The 21,611-nt window shown below is 34.4% G+C and overlaps 1 protein-coding gene across 1 annotated transcript in view; it reads left to right on the top strand.

Annotated features, from left to right (window-relative positions):
* Positions 1 to 21,611, top strand: part of ScsbetaA (Succinyl-coenzyme A synthetase beta subunit, ADP-forming) — a 101,870-nt gene that overhangs the window by 58,191 nt on the left and 22,068 nt on the right. The window contains exon 5 of the mRNA XM_089104120.1: positions 7,879 to 8,039. Coding sequence (XP_088960246.1) covers positions 7,879 to 8,039 — 161 coding nt within the window. The remainder of the gene's footprint in view (positions 1 to 7,878; positions 8,040 to 21,611) is intronic.

The raw sequence follows: 21,611 nt of genomic DNA, 5'->3' as shown, positions 1-21,611 counted from the left end.
CGCTGAACAAAATAGCTATCTAAGAATTTTGATTAGATGTGTTTGGGGAAAAGGTGGGCGTGAGAAGTGGGTTTTACCCATTAGAATTTCCAATCTAATGAGCCCTTTTTCAAGTTCCTACGACAAAGATTAAATAAAAACTTATGTGCCCCCAGGGCATTACTTATAACCCTTGCCCTGAAGACTTTGGGGGGAGTGTCCTGCTCAAAGGTATAATTTCCCGGACTTTAAATTGCGCGGAAAGAAAAAGGCTATCTCAAAATTTTGATTGGATGAGTTTGGGGAAATGATGGGCGTGGAAGGGGTGTTATTTGCCTTCCAATTACTTTCGACTATTAAAAAGGGCACTAACCATTTCAATTTCCAATCGAATGAGTCCTTTTTGAAGTTTCTACGACAACTTGTTCGATACGAAGTGCCCTGGTCTAAAGGAAAAAAATAATACATTGTGCCAACACCGTTTTTATATGCCCCCAGGGCATGCTTAAAACCCTTGCCCTGAGGGTTGTGAGGGAGTGACCTGCTCAAAAACATATTTTCTCTCTATAAATCAACTAGGTTGAACAAAAGGGCTATCTAAAAAAACGCGTTCTATAAAATCCTTAGCCCCCAGGGCATAGCTTACAACCCTTTTCCTGAGGGCTGTGAGAGGGTTGTCATCCTCAAAGACCTAATTTGCAGAACTTAAAACTACGTTGAATAAAATGGCTATCTCAAAACTTTGATTGGATGTGTGTGGGGAAAAGGTGGGCGTGAGATGGGGGTTAGTTGCCCTCCGATCACTTTCGACTATTAAAAAAGGCACTAGGCCTTTGCATTTCCAATCGAATGAGCCTTTTTGAAGTTTCTACGACAATGCCTTCTCTAAAAACCTTATATGCCCCCAGGGCATAACTTATAACGCTTGCCCTGAAGGCTATGGGGGAGTGTCCTCCTCAAAAACATAGTTTCTATCTGGAAATCAACTACACTGAACAAAATGGCTATCTCAAAATTTTGATTGGAGGGGATGATGGGCATTGTGCAGGGGGGGGGCGGCTAGTTGCCCTCCAATCACTTTCGACTATTAAAAAGGGCACTAGCCACTCTAATTTCCAATCGAATGAGCCCTTTTTAAACTTTCTACGATATCTCCTTCGATACGAAGTGCCCGGATATGGAAAAAAAAATAATACATTGTGCCAACATAGTTCTTTACTTAGGCAGATCTATTGCGCTGCCTATGATTTGTACTTCGCTTTTCTTCTTAGTTTGCATGAGTGGGAACCGATGAATTATTATTATTATTATTTTAACATTATCGGCCATTGTTTAACAACGGCAGTGGAATTTTTTTTTACCAATATTTTAGAGCAGGCCATATTGAAAATGACTGAAAAAGAAAGTACTTTCTTTTCCCTTATTTCTGTACTTTGCCTTTCTCTTTTTTTTCATGGGTGACCACCAATAAATTGTTATTATTCTATGTTAAATATGTTCTATTCTGTGTTACCGTGTGACATATTTTCTTCTTGTGATAGCCTATATATATATATATATATATATATATATATATATATATATATATATATATATATATATATATATATATATATATATATATATATATATATATATATATATATATATATATATATATATATATCTTTCCCTCTCTCTCTCTCTCTCTCTCTCTCTCTCTCCCTCTCTCTCCCTTATCTTTTGGTCTTTCTTCTTTTCGGCTCACTTGAATTATCTCTTTTATTTTATCAAGTGATGAAATTCAAGAAGATTTAAATTTGCTTCTTTTTATGAAACAAGAGAATACCTTAAGAAAATTTTAACTGTAAAGCATTCCATTGGTTTTAGTGCTTTTCAATGTGGTTATTTCAAAGTTAATATAATTCATCCCCGGATTTTTCGATGCTATTTCGCAATATATTCTCTTTTATTTATGCCAAAACTGCCTTTAAACTAGAAGCTAATCTTCTCAACCCCATTCTAATTTTCTTGGGAACACAGAGAAGATTGATAAATTCATTTCCCTGTCAAGTTATTGGCTACATAGCCTTTTCTCAAAATGAGAAATGATCTTTTGATTTTCGGAGGCGACTAGAATTATTTTCTAGCTGTTATAGAACTTGCGAAAACTGGGAAAGTGGGAAGAAACTTCGGGAAACTTGGGACAAAAGTTATGCGAAAATTAAATGCTTCTCCAGTGTGAGGTTAATAGATATATATGAGTCCCATGGTGAAATATTTTGGTTCTGAAAAGGAAAAGTTTTCATCGGATCAAAAGTGTTGGAATTCTTTACGGTTTCAGTGAAACAAACTTTTCTGTCATCCGCTTTGCGGTGATTTACAGATATAGTGTTTTATGGTTTTTTGTGGTGTTTTACAGATATGGTATAGTGATTAGTAGTTATGCCGCAATCTATTTCAGGGAAACCCTATCCCTGGATTCCGTGAAAACCCTGGATTCAAGCGCATCCGTGTTTCAAGCGTACCCCTATCCGTAGTTTTAAGCGCATCCCTATACCGTCATTCCATGACAGCCAGCAGGTGTTAGTTACGTCATATTAGGAAACTAAGAGATGCAGGTGCATGTTACATTATATGGAATGTTTACATTTGCTTGTCACGTCATAGGGAGAGTTTACTTTGCTTATAATTTAAATGAAATTTTTTCTAAGAGATGCAAATTTTACGTCATAGGGAATGTTTAGTTATGCGAATATTACTTAATACGACGTGTTAAAGACCGTTAGTCAAGCGGGGGAGTCCCGCTTGTAACTGAGGAAGAGTACAGTTGGGCATTATGTAATGACAGCGCACATGTGGGTGTAACGTAATCGCAGCGCGCACATGGGGATGTTTCGTAATGGTAGCGCGCACGTGCGGTGCTACGTAATGATGGCGCACATGCGGGATGTTTCATAATACTTAAGAGACTTTTTTCTTCGAGATTTTTTTTTCTTTCGAGGCTTCTTTTTCTTTCAAGGGCGTTTTTTTTTAAGGTGTTTTTTCAGGATTTCTTTTTCTTTCAAAGAGTTTTTTTTTTCAAGACTTTTTTCAAGACGTTTCAAAATATATCAAGACGTTTTTCCCAGACGTTTTTTCAAGATTTCTTTAGCTTTTACATAATGGGGAATGTCTAATGGGAGCTGTTAAATAATGAGGAATGTTTAATGGTAAGTGTTACGGATGAGACGTGACATGTTTCTTCCAGTGGGGGATCCCTGCTTTTAACTCTGGAGGACACACACGCGGGGTGCTACGTAATGACGATGTACACACGGGGTGTTAAATAACACTTTTTGAGATTTCATTTTCTTTCAATATGTCTTTCTCGGGGAACCTTTATATTCTAATGATATTTGTCCCTATCAGGACCCGAAATGACATTTCCATCCAATGGAGCTGTGCTTAATCATCTGGACTATGAAACCTTTTTCAATATTCTGTTTCGAGGAATACTTGCTACGTTATAGACATTAGCACGCAATAAAAATCCCCTGTTCGGTTTACCGGCTCGATTAAATAATTTCCAACCCTTCCCACATGAGAGCACAAGCGTCCCACTCCTATTGGTTTTGGTCCATTAGATACACCTGCCTATTACAGGGTTATTAGTGTTCTAACAGGACCTACATAGGTTAAGATAGCTATCGAAACATCTTAAATCATACGTTTCAAACGAAAAACTTCCAAAATATACTTTAAAACATCAACATATCTAACACTGGCACGACAAATCACGATACAGAACAATAAAACAATCCTAAGTCCCACGTTTCTAAAGAAAAACTTCCTAAATGTACAATGAAACACAAACATGATAAACATGACGAATTTAACACAAACAAGATAAATCACTTGAGCTTGAAGTGTCAGTTCATATAACCTTACATAGCCAGCAAGTTCTATAATGCTTATGAAATTTTTTTTAATAAGTAATCACCAAAAATCATCAACAAGCTTCAGCACTAATCTTTATGGATTAGAGCTAAATCTTTCCAAGATATTATGAATAATTGCTTCTTGTTTGACTTTTATTCTGTCCTTTCAGCTGTTACATATATATATATATATATATATATATATATATATATATATATATATATATATATATATATATATATATATATATATATATATATATATATATATATATTTGATGGAGCAGAAAGAGAAACGACTTAATTAAACATAAATTTATTCCCTGGAAATAAAAACGACAAGTATTATGTTAAATACTGAAAAATTCATGGAAAAAATAAAATTCAGGCAAGATAAAAACTGCAAAATATAAATAGAAAAATTGTTGATATGGTCAAAAGTAACACAAGTCCCATAAAATCAAAGCTTTCAGGTGATAAATAACAAGTGAGCCATAAGGCTGACATTAAAGCTACAAGGAATGGCATTAGTAAATGCCCCATATCGGACGCTAACAAAGGTAACTAGACAAGATAAATTACGACACAGCGCAACAAAAATATCCGGAGTTATAAGTTTCCAACGAAAAACTTCCAAAATACACTTTAAAACACTATATAGCTAACACAGACATGATAAACCACGATACAGCACAACAAAAATATCCTAAGTCATGTGTTTCAAATGAAAAAGTTCCAAAATACGCGTTGAAAAATCAACAAAGCTAACACAGACAAGATAAACCACGATACAGCACATCAAAAACATCCTAAGTCATAGGTTTCAAACGAAAAAGTTCCATAATACACCTTAAAACACCAAAAAAGATAACACACACAAGATAAATCACAACACAGCACAACAAAACATGCTAAGTCATACGCAAACCACCTAGCCTCCATTCAACTTTACCTCTGTGCAATTCAACCCTCATTTAGTTCAGTCCCCTCAATTCAAACCCTGCAACAGGTCAAGATGAAGAAGGGTTGGATTTGAGTGAGGTTGAGTTAAGCGAGGGTTGATTTAAATGGATTTAGGTGGACAAGTGCACAAAAATCATTTTGAACTATACTTGTTAGGAGTCTCAGAAACTTATCTCCCAAGTCCCAAGGTTAAGAAACATGGAATAAGGCGGTATGAAACTTAACTATTCGGGTAGGAAGGATAAGGTTTATGAGTAGGGAATAGGGCTGCTTGTGAATTTGGAAGCTTCTTTGGCTGTATGTTCTTAAGGTAATAATAATAGGATCCTTGTTGCACACTTATTGACTAAAAAGTGAAAGGTATGAATCATAATAATTTATACTTTTGTGAAAAAAAGTGACGTATGCTGTAGTGACTCAGATGTTTTTCGTATGACAGATGTATCTCAGTCAGGACATGAATTGTTTTTTTATCGACACAGTCCGTAGCTCAGTTTTACACTGAGTTAGGAATCTACACGGTTTTTTACAGCGTCATCAAATTTCCATAGCACAAAATTTTCAAAGTTTTTATTGTTTTAAAAAATAGACTTGTGATAAAGGGTTAAACTTTAGCGTAAAGAGCGAGGCGTTGAGGAGGGGACAACCCCTTTCGTATGCGGAATAATTTCTGTTCATTTTAAGTTTTAATTTCTGAACGTTTTTAAATTAATGCAAGTTTTGATTTTAGCTCACCGTATATGAATAATTAAAACGAAATATGCATATTAATTTTACTTTTTTCTGCTAAATTACTTTCTCAAAAGTTGTTTACTTTTATTTAGGAACGTTTTTATTAGTAATAAATTTACGTAACTTACGAACTAACTTACGTAAAGAACTTCTATATTCGTATATTTTTATTACGCATATTGGGGGGGGGGGTTCGCCCCCTTGTCAATACCTCGCTCTTTACGCTAAAGTTTGAATTTTTTCCAATTCTTTAAGAAGGGCCCATTAACCACAAAGCCCGTTAATTAGAATAAATAGGTCTTGTGAAAGTACTAAAAAAAACTTTAGCGTAAAGAGTGAGGTATTGACTAGGGGCGAACCCAAATCATATACGTAATAGTTTCTGTTCTTTTTAAGTTTTGATGTTGGAAAGTTTTTTAGTGGAAAACCTTTTTTTTTAATATTATTTAATTTCTGATCGTTTTTGTAAATAATACTGGGAAATCCGGTGCCCCCTTCATAGCAATGTCCCTTCCCCCATGAACATCTACTCCTCGGAAAGATCCTCCCACGTAACCCCCGATTCCTCCCCCCACTACCAGAAAAAAAACCTGAAAGCGTCTGTATACTTCCCAATAACCAATACTATATGTAAACATTGAGCAAAGTTCATAACTTGCAGCCCTTCCCCCGGGGACTGTAGGGGATTAAGTCATCCTCAAAGACATAGTTATTATATTTTTCGATCATGCTGAAAAAAATGGCTATCTCAAATTTTGATTGAGTGACTTTGGGAAAAATCGAGCGTGGGAGGGGGCCTAGTTGCCCTCCATTTTTTGGTTACTTAAAGGGGGCACTAGAACTTCTTATTTCCGTTCGAATGAGCACTCCCGCGATATTCTAAGACCACTGGGTCGAAACAATCACCCCTGGGGAAAAAAACCAAAAAACAAATAAACACGCATCTGTGATCTTTCTTTTGGCAACAATCAAAATTCCACATTTTTGCAGATAGGAGCTTGAAACCTCTACAGTAAGGTTCTCTGATACACTAAATCTCATAATGTGATTTTCATAAGGATTCTATGATTCTAGGGGGTGTTTGCCCCTTTGTTCGAAAATAAGACAAATTTTCTCAGGCGCCTAACTTTTGATTGGTAAGACTAAACTTGATGAAACTTATAGGCTATATTTGAAATCAGCATAAAAATCTGATTCTTTTGATGTATTTTTTTTTTTTTTTTAGTTTTTTTTAGAGTTTGGGTTACTATTGAGCCGGGTCGCTCCTTACTTACAGTTCGTTACCACGAACTGTTGATCGTTGAAGCTCACAGATCAGACTTAATTCGTTTGTTTACGGATTAAGTCCGAGTACTTACCGTTTTTGCATCACCACCAAGGATTAGCTGTTTTTTGCATCATCATAGTGCTTAGTTTTGTTTAGTGCTTAGTGTTTAGTGTTTAGTCCTTAGTTTGTTTCTGCACCAAACGAGTTCGGAGATTGGGCCGCTCTATTTCGCACTTAGTCAGCTTTTTTTGCTTTGAGTCTGTCTGCAGCTTAAATTTGGCTCAAGTGGCATTGAGACTGAAAGTCATCTCATGATTTTGTTTTAAACAAGGTGGTTCACGTTTATTTTACTAAAAAGTGGTTGGGGGGGGGGGGGCAAAGGCACATTTTTTCAACAAAATTTTATCTGTCAACGATGGGCCGTTTGCATAATTGAGGACCGTCGTTTCACGGGTTGCTTGGGTCTTGTCCCTACTGAAAGTATATTTGTTTACCTCTGAATGAGTGAGCGAAATGGCTGTCTCAAAATTCTTATCCGATACCATGGGATGACTCCTTGGATTCCCGGGGGCAAAAGCGTTGGGAATGCTGCTGAGTACCCTCTGATCCCGTTTGATCCTGAACAAGGGGCAATAGAGGTTTCAATTTCCGATAGGATGATCCCTCTCCCAAGTATTATGATCTCCCCTTCTATATGAAACGACCTGGTTAAAAATAATACATAGGCGACACATCTCTTTTCAGTGTCAACGCTGTATTGATACTCGTTTTTTATTCTTATTCTTCCTATAATATTGTACAAACACATGTTCTATATTTGCGTAAGAACTAGCCTGTTAAGTACTTCTGGAAGCGGGAGGAAAATCTTAAACAGAAAAAAAGCTAAAAGTAAACTTAATATTCCCATTACATCGGGTTGTTCAAGATGCTCCTGTTTCTTGAGATGCGTCTCTTTCGCTTAGTACAGCAATAATAAGGATTATAAACTATATAGATTGGCTAGTTTGTTCTGTATTTGAGGTTAATTCTGGTTTCTAGGTGATATTGGCTGTCTGGTGAACGGTGCTGGTTTGGCAATGGCAACAATGGACATTATTAAGCTTCATGGGGGAGAACCAGCTAATTTCCTCGATGTTGGTGGTGGAGCATCTGCTGATCAAGTTAAAGAAGCTTTTAAAATTATCACTGCTGATCCCAAGGTATATTATAGAATGTATTCTAGATAGTTTTTTTTTCTTGTTTTATGGAATGAATAACCTATTCTGTGAAATTTATATTCTTTGTATGAAATGAATATTTTACAGTTTTGAATCTACATTTTTGTCTTAATCTACTTTTTACGCTTTTAATCTGTTCTTATGATCCACACTTACTTTATGCTTTTACATCTTTATTTTGTCTCAATTTTTATGTCTACAATTTTACGTTTTTAATCCACTCTTGTGACCTGGTCTTTATTTACACTTTTAATCTACTCTTTTGACCTACACGCATTATACACTTTTGAATCTATATTTTATCTTAATCAACTTTTTTACACTTTTAATATACTTGTTTTTATCTATACTTATTTTATGTACTCATTTATTTTAGTAGCCTATATTTATATACTTTTTAATCTACCTTTGTAATCTACATTTAATCTGCACTTTGAATCTATGGCTGAATCTGCAGTTTTGATACGAACTAAAATAAAGACATTTAAAAGACAAAAAAAAAAATATTTCTTAAAGGGAACTGACCTTCCTCACGTTTAATTATAAAGTAAAAACCAATATGATAAAATAGTTAGGAATTACGCGACACAATAGCAACGACAACAAAAGAACCAACAAATAAAAACAAGAAAAGGCAATAAAACCAAAATTATTCTTTTCAGAAGAACAGATAAACTCCAACAACGTGGAAGGCATTCATTATGTAAGTCACAATGTAAACAAAAAGGCGGGGACCACATTAAATCAATATAGAAACAGACATGCTTTATGTCTTTCACAAATGAAAGCTCTGTATTTAAAAGTAGTCAAATATATCCTATTGTTGACAAAAGGATAATACAGAAAAACAGATTTATCCCAACTCCCCAGAAGGGAGCGTGACGCTAAACTTAAGGGAGCTTAAAAGTAGTATAAACAATGATGAATACTGCTGATCTGGAAGTATATTTCCTGGAAATGATATATCCAGGAAATGGCAATGTAAACTTTATAAGATATTAGACTTTAGGACTTTCTGCTGAGACAGTGTAGATTCTTCGGATTAGGGATTCTAAAATGAATCTATCCCCTGGAGGATAGTCCTTTTTTTGTAAGATATTTTTAGGATAGTTTTGAAGAAGTTGCCAGGATCCTGAACCTGATTTTAATGTATACGTTCTGCTGTATATAGAATACAAGGATCGTTATAGACTCTGCTTTTTAGAATATAGAATTGTTCCAGATGGATTATAGGATCTATATTCAGCCAGTTTGAAAAAGGGAGAGCGATCAAATCTTAAAATTAATTTTTAGATTTGGGAAAAAATAATAGTTCGTTTAATTGGCTCTTCCCTTTATAGTTTTTTTTTTTTTTTTTTTTTTTGTCTCATATCAAATTCTAATCTTCCAATCCAATTATCTTGGTTTTTGCGTTTAAACCTGATTTTAATGCATAAATTTTATGTAGGGCCGTATCCAGGATTTTTTTTTGAAGGGGGGGGGGTACAAAAGGATTTTTTTTCGGTGGGGAGTTACAAAAACTTTAAAAAGTGCATCAAAAATTTTTATATATTCGTTTTTGTTACGTTTTTACGAATTGGACAAATATTTCAAGGGGGTTCAAACCCCTTAATTCTCCCCTGGATATGGCCTTGATTCTACGGCATATATAGGCCTATTATAAGAATCCGTATATAGTCTACTTTATTGAATATAGAATTGTTCCAGATAGATTATAGAATCTAATTTCAGCCAATTTGACTGAGGTAGAGCTAATAAATTTAAAAATAGTTTTTTAGATTTAAGGAAAAACAATATTTTAATGTCATTGGCCCTACCTCTTTTTTTGTCTCATATCAAGTCTAATCTTGTAATCTAATCATCTTGTATTCGTGTTTTATCTGATTTTAGTATACAAATTCTACGGTATATATAATATAAGAATCCATATAGAATCTACTTTATCGAGGAAATCGAGGAAATCGAGTAACTGTAAAAAATTTATACTTTAGAAAAAAGAAGACGAATTTTATTTACCTCTCATCTTTGCTTCTTTTACTTTTATTGTGTCTCATTTAAGACTCTGATTTCAAAATTTAACTGTCCGATTCGTATTGAAGCTGATTTTAATATGTAGATTTGTATACAATCTACTTTATAGATTATAGAAATTCCTACCTGATAAGTCCACAGCAGCCTATCAATTTTTTTTTTTTTTTTTTTTACTGCTATCTTTTAAATACTAACTGAATGTATCTGCAAATTTTGGTTGAAATAGCAGGGAGCCTCACCCAAGAAATTCTCCTTTGTATAAAATATTGTACCTATTGCCGTAAAGGACACCCTAGCCGGCCGATCATTTTGAGCAAAAGCTTCCCTCAATCGATTGATTCAAGCATGAGTGACCGTCTAGGAACCTGTTTGACGCTTGAGTCACGCGTTGACGGCTATAGAAAGTTTAAATGGCTCAATCGGTTGGCGACGGTTTTTGCCCGTCTAGACTAGTGTTGTTCAAAAATTGCGTCAGTCACGCGCCATACAACAATGGAAGATAAACCAGAAAAAAAGTACAAATGTGGAGCAAATTGTTATACTGCAATTATTATATGGAGCAAATTATTATACCAAATCAGTATTATGCTGCATTTCACACACGATAGACACTTCACTACCCGACTCTGAACTGAAACTAAAAATATGGCCGTGAGTTAAAATTAAACTTGAAATTAGCTTTGGTAAAGATTTAAGGGTTGATTAAAGAGTCAATTGAAGGTTGATTGAAGCACTCGTCAATCGATTGACGGAAGCTTTTGATCAAAGATTGACCGTCTAGGGTTTCCTTAAAATACACTGTTTATGAATGCACTTGAGCTAATTTTAATATATCGATTCTGCTGTAACAGCCACGAATGTATGCAGGGGGGGGGGCCTTTGGAACCCTCTGTCCCACTTAAAATCCTAAATTTTTCTCGGATTTCTAGACACTTCTTATTCAACTTATAAAATGAAATTGTTTTTCTTATTATTGCCGCCTACCCGAAAAAAACTTCTGCCGACGTGTCTGGTATATGCAATCTTTAGATTTAAAAATATGAAAAAAGTAAGGAGTGAAAACTCTCAAGAGAAAAATCTAAACTGAATGTTTTACTTTAAACTATAGTCTAGGGCCTCAGTTATCATGAATTTGGCCCTGAGTTACACCTTTACTCTCCAGGCAGGACTCCACAAACGTTGCAAAAATATTCTATGAATGATTTCTCCTGGCGCCTACGAGGAGGACTTTTGCGACTGTTTCCCGTTATTGATACTACAACTGGGTTGCTTAATATCGGTACACAACTAGTACCATTTGTATAGTGTGTTTGTGTTTATATATTGTGTACGCTTGCATATAGATGTAGATTTTGTTTAAAACAGTAGAAAAATAATCTGTCAGGAATATCTTCTTGAATATAGATTCTGAAAATTTTCTAGCTAAAATGAATGCAAAGTTGCCATCTCTAGTAATTTATCACTGTTTCTAGTGATTTTTTATGTTGTCTAAGAAAATCACTTTATTTTCATACCAATCATTAGATTTTTGAAGAAAATCACTAAACCAACTAGATAATCACTAAAATATACGGATTTTTTTTGTCACCGGGTAGCAACCCTGAATGAATGTATCTTTTTTTAAACTGCATTAACAAGAAGTTTTGAAAGAATTGTTGGGTTTCATAATTTGATAAGTTTTTTTTTTATTTTTTACTTAGCAGCGACGTGGTAAGTCAAAGTTACTTAAAGTAGTTGCTTCCAGTTAGGCTTGACACCCCACACAGGGGTAATTTGAGTTTGGTAATTCTAAGGCAAGTTCGTGGTCATTGACCCTTCGTCCTGGCGAATAAAGTGTCAGTTTGTTTTTAGAATTTTGAAAAGTGGGTATCACTGCAACAGGTACCAAGATTCTAGTGATGACTAGGGCTCGTGGTAAAAAAATAATAATAACAAATAACAAAAAATTGAAAACCCCCTAGGCTTTTTTTTTTTTTTTTTTTTTTTTTTTTTTTTTTTTGAAACAAGAAGACCAGAAACTGACAATTTGCTTTAATAAGCTTAATTTTAAAGTAAGATAATACAGGAATTATAATATTGCATTTACTTTTGTTTAATTTTACATAGCTTAAGTTGGAGAAAATGCCGTGTCTTCGAATATAGAGACTCAATAGAACTGAATATTCTTAGTATAGGATTTGCAGAAAGTTTATCTAAACATGCGTAATGGCTTTACTTGACTTCCTCTTTGAACGGCTGTGTTTTGTAAATTAAAAAAAGAAAAAGGAAAATTTTACGTTCGTCCAGGCCTTTACGTTGCAACGTCAGGTCTGGAGAATTCTCTGAAATCCTAATCGAAACGGGAAAGGGCTCAAGATCCTTGAATAATTAATACTGATACAAAAAAGGTCCCTTTTGTACTACAACTATGTTTCCACTATCACCGAATTTTACGGGGTTTCCCCTCATTTCCTCAAAAGAACATTTGACTCGAAATCTCTTCGAAAATTATCATTAACAAAAATTAATTATATGTATTTCTGGGTGACGTTCGTATATTTACGAACTTAGATTTTCGGGGAGATTCTGAGGAGCCAATTGTCTTTTCGGAAAATTGGGGAAAGTCCCCAAAAAACTTCGGGATAGCGAAAGCAATGACTGCACTAAACATGCTTAATCAGCTTATATAAAAATAAGATTATATTATTCGAACAAGAAAGCCACAAATATACGATGCTGGTAGTCAATTCAAATAAACCATTCAACATCAAATTCCCCCTCCCCCTCCCATCCCCGCAAGCGGGGAATGCAAGGGGTAGAAAATAAAAAAAATAATAAAAAGGAGACAAAAGAAAAAATGGAGAAGAATAAAACACTACCACACTAAAAAGGAAAATAACGACCAACCACCAACTGCCTGTTCGCAAAAACCCAAGCCAGGGCATAGTGCCTTGCCCAATAAATAAGCCAATACACAATTCTAACTGAAATAAGATTGGCCTAATGAAAATAATTATCAAGACAAAAGTTACAAACACATATACTAATAGTGTTGGTATATACTAAACGAAATTAAGCAGTTCTAGTCCCCCCCCCCCCCGATAAAATTTTTGTGCTCAGTAATCAGTGGTTCTCCTATTGCAGGAACTACTTTTAGAATCTCATGTTTGCCAATCCAACAGGCTTTGTAAATATTAAATAAAAAGAAAGTAATGTAGGAGTGGATGCCTTCACTGGCGTGATATCTTTCTTTAATTGTTCTTAACAATTATCTTAATAGAAAGCGATAAATGGGATTGCTAAACATTTGTTTCCTGTTTGCCTGTATAAAATCCAATTTCTTAGATGTGATCTTCATAGGATTGGCATTCATTCCAGGCCATTCGTAGTCACTTCGCTTTTCGAGAAAAGAGGTTAAAGAGAATATGGCGACGTTTATGAGAAACAAAGCTGATATATTGTCTGTTTAAAGTTATTAAAACTTAACACTAGCTTTTGAAAATAGGACATAAAAAACACTTGAGGACCAGATTAAAATTCGGAGAATAAATTATACTTCCAAGTTTCCAGAGTTTTCTTATTCTTTGTTATTTGAAATGTAGAGTTTGCCTCAGAATAATTTAGAAATAAGTAATCCAGGAGTTATAACTATTTTTTTATTTAATTTTCCTCCTAGTTATTTTATTAGTTAGTCGATTTTTTTTCTTTTTTCAAGTTTTTTACAAGTTTGACTATGAATTTTACTTTCAAAAGAAAAAAAATAACTGTTAAAATCATTTTAAAAGAAAAAAAGCCCAAATTTTGATGGTTTAGGCAAATAAGGTTAGTTACGCGTTTCAGTAGAAAAAATAAAGAGAAAAAATAAAGATTTTTCATTGAATTCGTTTGTATTAAATAAAATGGGTTTTAATTTCACTGGCTTATATCAGTGACATATTTTCGTAAAACAATCCCAGTATTCCTCACTTCTGGAGAGACAAATAACTCTACCTTTTTTACGCCTCAATGCATCAATTAGACTGATGGTCAAACCAGGCACTATTTTTAGCCAAAAAAAAAGAATAAGGCAGTACCTGAATGGTTCAATTGTGTGAAGTTTTAAGCGTGTAAATAGTTTTTTTTTTTTTTTTTTTTGTCAGTATTTATTGTATAAACCAACAGAATTAGTTTTTTTATTTCTTTTTTAAAAAGGAATTGCCTCCTCGCAATGCTGTATAAGCTTTTATTTGAATAGCCTATTTGTTTTTAAGCACCTATGGGAAATCTTTGCTGTATAAATCTCTTATCCAAAAGTAAAGCCCCTTCTCGAAGGGAGACAAGTAAAGACAGGAACGTGCGTCACTTTCAAACCAAAATTACCGTTTTATATGTGAAAAATAAGAATAGACCTTCTGAACTTGAAATGTTCTTGGATACTTGGGCCAGATTTAGAACTTGATTGTGTTCATAAACTCCTTCCTTAATGGGTTTCATGTTTCTATTGGTTTTAAAAGAAAGTGTTTTATTCTTTTCTTTACACTTAAGAATGGAGAGATTTTATCGAAACTCAATAATTTAGGTTAGTTTCTTATCTTGCTTCTATAAATCTTCTATTTTTTTGTCGTTGATATTAGGGAACTTTTAAGTTTAAAACCAGTGCCCCTTCCCCGAATGAAAAATTCCAAATGCCACCTACTTCACTGTAGACTTTGTACGTTTTTAGTTCAACTTCGCCGACGCTTTGCTCACCACGCCGTCCGAAACGCGTTACTAAACCTTCATCGTTACTAAAGAAGGGGCGTCTCTATTTTAGTTTTGTTTGTTAATGTTTGTCGGTTTGTATTATCCTGTGGACTGTTACCTCATTTTCTTATTTCTGCACTGTGGATGGTTGAGCGGTGGTCTTGGCCGAACTATTTGTATTTTCACTGACTGACTTACCTTGCTCTTCTTCGTTTTCTCGTTTTATCATTCTTAGCCAGTTAGATGGCATTAATTTCTAAATAATTTTTTTAACTTGTTTTCCAGTTAGTTTCTAATAAATAATTTTTTTTCAGAAATTATTTAGTCACGCTAGTATATTTTATCCAACCAGAACAGTAATATGTCGCTAAACTTACATTCTTTCTGGGGTTTTTTACCACTTGATGAAGAAATGAATGCTACACAGAAGCTCGGGTTGTTCTCTTCATCGGATGATCAATAGAGTGTATCCAAACTGAGTACTATATCTCCTTACTGCTTTACTCAGTGATTTTTGAATGAAATTAGCCGATTTGGCAAGTGAACAGCTCCTTTGTATATGTTACCGTACATACGTTAAATCTGGTTAATGTCGACATTCACTCGAAATTCCATTTTCTCTGTTTGAGTTCAATTAGCTTTGTGGGTCAGCTTTTTCAGTCCTGTGCAAGTTGTGATGATAAAGGTTAAATTTAGGTTAGGTTAGATTATGTTAGTTTAGGCTACCTCCTCCCCTACGGCCTTGTACGGCCTTGATGCTGATCATCCCTTTGGGAACAGCCTAACAAGCAGTATTTGGCAATTATCTCAGAACTGTGAAAATTTCAGACCTTTCAGCATGACAGCGACGTTAGAAGTCGAGGGTCTGTCCACTTTCAAAATCACGTACCACCAGGAACGTGACGTGCGTACCACCATGTCACATGCCATGGGGGCTCCAAGCGGAACAAGTTTTGAGAGTAAACGATGCCTCTGTATGAACAATGAAGTTTTATATACATATTCTCCAAGGAGGTTGAAAAATTGCAATCTTCGCCCTTAGTGGTACAGACTCCCTATTTCCTGTTGGAGAGCACTCGTAAATTATCACCTGCGATGATTTCTTAATGAAAAGGGAAACTTCTCATTTCCTCAAAGGCTTCAACAGAGCGCAATAAAAGTAATGGGCTCTTATATTGTTCCCATCAACTAAAGAATTCATAGAAAAGACTCGATTAAGTACTGAGTTTATTATATTTTATGTGAGTGTAGGTTATGTATTGCTAGGGAGGATATAGATATCTGTTATCTAGGTGTATTAAATATATAAGTACATGTGTGTACGTATAAAGCAATAAACTTTTGTCAAACAGTTCGTTAAAAGCATACGGATTTTTTTTTTTGGGGGGGGGGGAGCATTTCCGTAGGGAGGAAAGTTTCTCGGGGACTTTTACACGGGGTGGGATTCTGGTAGTATCTGAAAAATGGTAAGAATTAAATTTTAAAAAATGTTTTTCAACTGAAAGTAAAGAGTGGCATTAAAACTTAAAAAGAAAAGAGATTATTCCTTATATGAGAAGGGTTTTCCCTTTCTTTCTGAAGTTCTTTAAGATTTTAGTTTAAAAAGCGGTCAACGAAGTATGTTTGAGTTAGTTTTATTAAAGTATTTGGAGTCTTGTAACCAATGCCTGAATCAAATTGGGTTCCGCAAGGGTCTAAGCATGGATGTTGCTCATACCCTCCTTTCAATAATAATATCCTTTTGTAAGCAATGGGATAGAGTTTATAAACTTGCGTTAGATTTTGCGGTGGTGTATGATTCAATTATCCATTCTTGGGCTATGACTGCGCTTCTGAAGAATAATGTCCCACTACCAGTAATTTTGGTTTTAAAAAAGTGGTATGGCTCCTCTCGTACTCGTATCAAGTGGAAGAATCAGTTTAGTGGTTATAATGTTAAGTTATGTAGGGGGCTGAGACAAGGAAGCATTATTTCTCCTTTGATTTTCAATGTTACTGTTTCGGGGCTATTTGATCAAATTCAGTTGACTTTTATTTATGGTAAAGGTTGATCTGTCGTGGATTGCTTACGCAGATGATTTACTACTTTTGAGTCGATCGCTTCAGTCACTTCAACAAAATGTAGATTTTTTAGCAAAGGTTTTTAGCGAGCATGGACTTCGTTTTCGCCCTGAAAAATGTCAGTTTTTAATTCTTGGTCCTAAGGCTAATGATCTGGTTAATTCAGAAATTTCTGTTCGTATTTATGATAGTATTTTAAAACCGTTCTTTTTTATATCTTGGTGTGCCTTATGGACCAGCTTTAGCTCTATGCCGTGCTTCTATTTCTAAAGCAGTTAAAAGTAGAATAGCGTCTAGTTTCGGGGCAGTAATTTGTCTTCGCGATCTTTTTTCTTGAAAATCACTGGCTCGGGTATATAATACAGTCGCTTTGCCTCAGATTTTATTTTTTTGATAGCTTCTCCCATTTTTTAGAATTAATAATTTTGCGCATGTAAAAACCCCATTTTTTAAATTTTGCTAAGTTCCTGTGCCGCTTTTCTAAATCTTAATTAAATACTTTTTTTAATGAATATACAAAAAATAAAAAAACCTGTTGATGTTTTGGATAAAAAGCAAAATAACTTTTTATCAAAATTAAATGTTTTTTCTCATAATTTATATAGAGCTGCGCACGAAGCTTAATTTATTTTATTTGATTTAATTTTTGAATGAAGTGTTAATTTGTGAAGTGTTAATTTATTATCTATTGAATGAAGTGTTAATTTGTGTGGTAGTTTTGATTGAAGGCCTTTGCGTATTTGTTGTTATATAGTTTAAAATAATTTTATGGCCTGTTGATTAGCGGTTATTATTTTTATTTATTTTATTTTTTTTTACTCTTCGTATTCGGAGGAAATAAAAGTTTGAATTGAATTGAATGTGCAGCCCCCTATATAGAAAATAATGTCTGCTCGTTCTAAGTTTTAATGTCGCTCATTACTTTTTTTTTTTTTTTTCTGACATATAAAACAAGTATAAAATATATGTGATGAAAACATGTCAGTTGGTTTCCTTATGTAACTGGAGGCTTGTTCAGTTTCAGTTTGAGTGGTTTTTTTGTTGGGTGGGGGGGGGGGTTAAGAATTAAGATATGTATAAACCTATAATTGGGTCTATTGAGAACGAAACGTGCTGAGAAAAAAATTCTTACTTCAATTCATGCAGAAAAATTGTATTTTTCTAATTTTGAAACTGACTCCATTATAGTTCGCCCCCTCCCTCCCCTCTTAAACATATAGCCCAACATATAAAGATATAGCCCAACATACAAACATATAGCCCAAATTATATGTCCCTCTTGTTTCAACTCATTTATCCGTAAATTTAGGCTATTATTTTTTAGTAAATTTAGGCTTAGATAACAATTTAGGCTATGTATTTGCACGTTAGAGGAAGCTGGAGGTAAAAATATAGTGGAATCACTTTCAAAATTTGTTAACTGCAATTTTTCTGTATATTATGAAGTAAGAATTGTTTTCTCAGCATTTTTCCTTCTCAATAGCCCCAATTCTAGGCCTCTACCTTAAAATCTAGAGCATTTGTTAAGAACGAAAATTGGAACTGAATAATAGCAAGGGTATAATTTTTTTCTCGTCACTGGTATGCTAAAAACATATTTATAGAATGCCTTGGTGGCAGTTGGATAATATAAACGTGTTCTCAGCAGCGGCGTCAGTTCGCGAAAATGTAATGGAAAATAAAATTAATTTGTGAAAATCTAGAGGGGGTGGGGACATTGTTTTCAATAAAATTATCAAACCAATTTTTTTCAACAATAATGATAAAACGTAGTATTTTTAAAAAATACCCAATTGAAGCCCTTGGTTTTCAGGAACTTAAGCTTTGAGCTCTGACTAGAGCTCTATTTTCTTTTTTCTTTTATATATTCCATTTTTTCACTATGTGTTGCTATACTGCTAGCGGTCCAGTGTCTAGAGTATATTTGTATCAAGGACTTACTGCAAAGTTTCAAATAGTATATGACATTAGTTCAATTCACGAAAATTTCGTTGAGGGAGGTAGAATATTTTGTTCAAATTCCGTAAGGGACAAATTTGTCGTTTTTTTTAGATTTTCCAGGGAAATACTAAAAAATTTGGTATTCTCTATTAAAAAAAAGGGGCATTTCCCAAAATCTAAGGAAGGTTAAAACCTAGGGGGTACATGCCTCCCACCCAATTGACGTCATTGGTTCGTAAATTAAATAATTTACTGCAAAAATGCAAATAAACCAATTTCTGGTTTGAAACCAAAAGTTTATTGTGAATTAGCAATTCTCAACATATTGCGAAACAAATAAGACTGGAAGTTCCATTTACGCTAGGTCCAGTTAATGATTTTTGTTGCCACTTCATGAAAATAGGAAAAAGATAGGACACATCTTGACCTCTTATTTGCTTATCACCACCAATTCCAAAAATGTAATGCCGCATCAAGTTCAGTTATTATATATTTTGACCTCCATATTTGCTTATTGCCACCAATTCCAGAAACATATAGTGACATCAAGTTCAGTTGTGACATATTTTGGCCACCTATTTCCTTATTGCCACCTATTCCAAAAACATATGGCCGCATCAAGTTCACTTGTGACATAGTTCAGCCACCTATTGGCTTATTGCCACCAGTTCCAAAAATATATAGCCACATCAAGTTCAGTTGTGACATATTTTGTCCACCTATTTGCTTATTGCCACCAATTCCAAAAATATATAGCCACATTAAATTCAATTGTGAAAAATATTGGCCACCTATTTGCTTATTGCAACCAATTCTAAAAATATATAGCCACATCAAGTTCGGTTGTGACATATTTTGGCCACCTATTTGCTCATTGTCGCCAATTCCAAAATATATGCATCAAGTTCAGTTGTGGCATATTTTATCCATCTATTTGCTTATTGCCACCAATTCCAAAAATATATAGCCACATCAAGTTCAGTTGCGACGTATTTTGGCCACGTTTTTACTTTGTTCCTGTCCATTGTGCAAACTCGGGGGGAAGAAAATTACTTCCCTTTCCTACTGTCTTGACCTGTATAGGTATATGATCACAGCTATTTGTTTACCTCCCCCCCCCCCCCCCCCCGCATACATTTGTTATGTATGCAAAGCTTTAATGATGGATCTAGGTAAATGACAAGCAACATTGGGGCACTGTCGTTGCGAATTATGTTAACTAAAAATAATAATAAATAAATACAAATACTGTATAGTAACGTTCTCGTTTACAAAAAAAAATTCGATTTCGTTTAAAGATTAGCAAACTAAGCAGGTTTTGGAAGTTCTTGTTCAGGGTGGCAAAGATGTCCACGCACCTCATTTGTGCTGCGTCCTATCTCGCTATTTTGGGCCAATGCATTTGCACACTGTGAAGCGCATGCGTTAATTGTTAATTGTCTTCGTTTTCATCCTTTCTTCGCAATTTTATGTTTTATAATACACTTATTACTGATTACTTATACTTACTTATATATTACTTATACTTTTACTTACTTATACTATATACTCTGATTACTTATAACTCTGATTTCATACTTATTCTTACTTCTCTCTAAGTTCTATGTAGGTGTCTTGTATTAGGTAGAATGAAATCATGACTTCATAGATATACTAATTTTGACTATACGTTTACCCATTTGTTTGTTAAGAGGGCCAAGAATAAACAGGTATATTCATTTGTAAGTTAAATAAACATACTGATGTTTATCTATTGGCTGAAAAGTTTCTGGCTGTGTATAATTGCACTTTTATTTACTTCACTTAAAAAAAGTATGAACTTTGACGTTAGATTGAAACAGCTGGAGGTTAAAGACATGCCCCCCCCCACCACAGTTAAGACTGACTAGTTTTATGAGTCTTTGTCTGCGTAATCTTCTTAAACAAGCTTCGATCCAATTGCAATTTCTTTGAAAATAAAAGTTGGATATTCACTTGGTTTGAATATCTAAATTATAAGCAGCAAAGAGAAATCAAGCTATTTCTGTTGACGACGTAAGATTACTACGTAAGATACGACGTAAGTGTATTAAGATTGGGCCTGTTAAAATATTTGGCCCTTATAATCAAATTTAAACTGTATTAATAATGTAAAAATCAGTCGAAACAGAAGCGGTTCTATTATTTGCTTTTGGGGGGGGGGGGGGTATAAATCTTACTGCTCGTGCAAAATTCGACTTCTGTTGAAGCCTAGAGCCGGAAATCTCTCTGTCCACAATTAAGTGCTATATCTAATTACTTTTCTGATGCCATTAAGAAGATTAGCTTTTCCCAATTCATTTCTCTTGTCTCCGATCTAATTTTGTGAGACAAGATTTAAGTTCTAATTTTGGGATCGACTTGCTCCATTCAATATTGTCAGGTCATTAAATTTACGAGGAAAAAATTTTCAATAGGTGTAGTATCCGTGTCTTAGTTTGTTGCATATCGGAATAGGTAGGCATTTGTCGTGAGTGGCGTCTAAGGTTGGGAGAACTTAGTTGGGGGCATAAATTACACGTCCCCAGTGTCGGGAACTGTATTTTTTTCCAGAAATAGACTATGATATTAAAAATATACAAAATCTTTTTTCTAATTCATATTTCAAATTCTTCTTTTTTCCTTCTTTTATCCAGCGTTCTTTGGTCTAATACTAAAATATCCTGGACGTAACTCCTTTTCTGTTTTCTCCTTTTTTTTCCTTTTCTTCCTTTTCCTCTTTTGTTTTCGCTTTCTTGATGATGGGTTGGTGATACTTCATCATGATGATGGGCTAGAATCCAACCGGGTATTATTTTTTTC

This window comes from Artemia sp. Qi Xiang Cuo, chromosome 18 (genome assembly GCF_049724085.1).
Source record: "Artemia sp. Qi Xiang Cuo chromosome 18, ASM4972408v1, whole genome shotgun sequence".
NCBI classification, from domain to species: Eukaryota; Metazoa; Arthropoda; class Branchiopoda; order Anostraca; family Artemiidae; genus Artemia; species Artemia sp. Qi Xiang Cuo.
The sequence above is the reverse complement of the archived record's forward strand: the minus strand, read 5'-3'. Positions and strand labels throughout refer to the sequence as shown.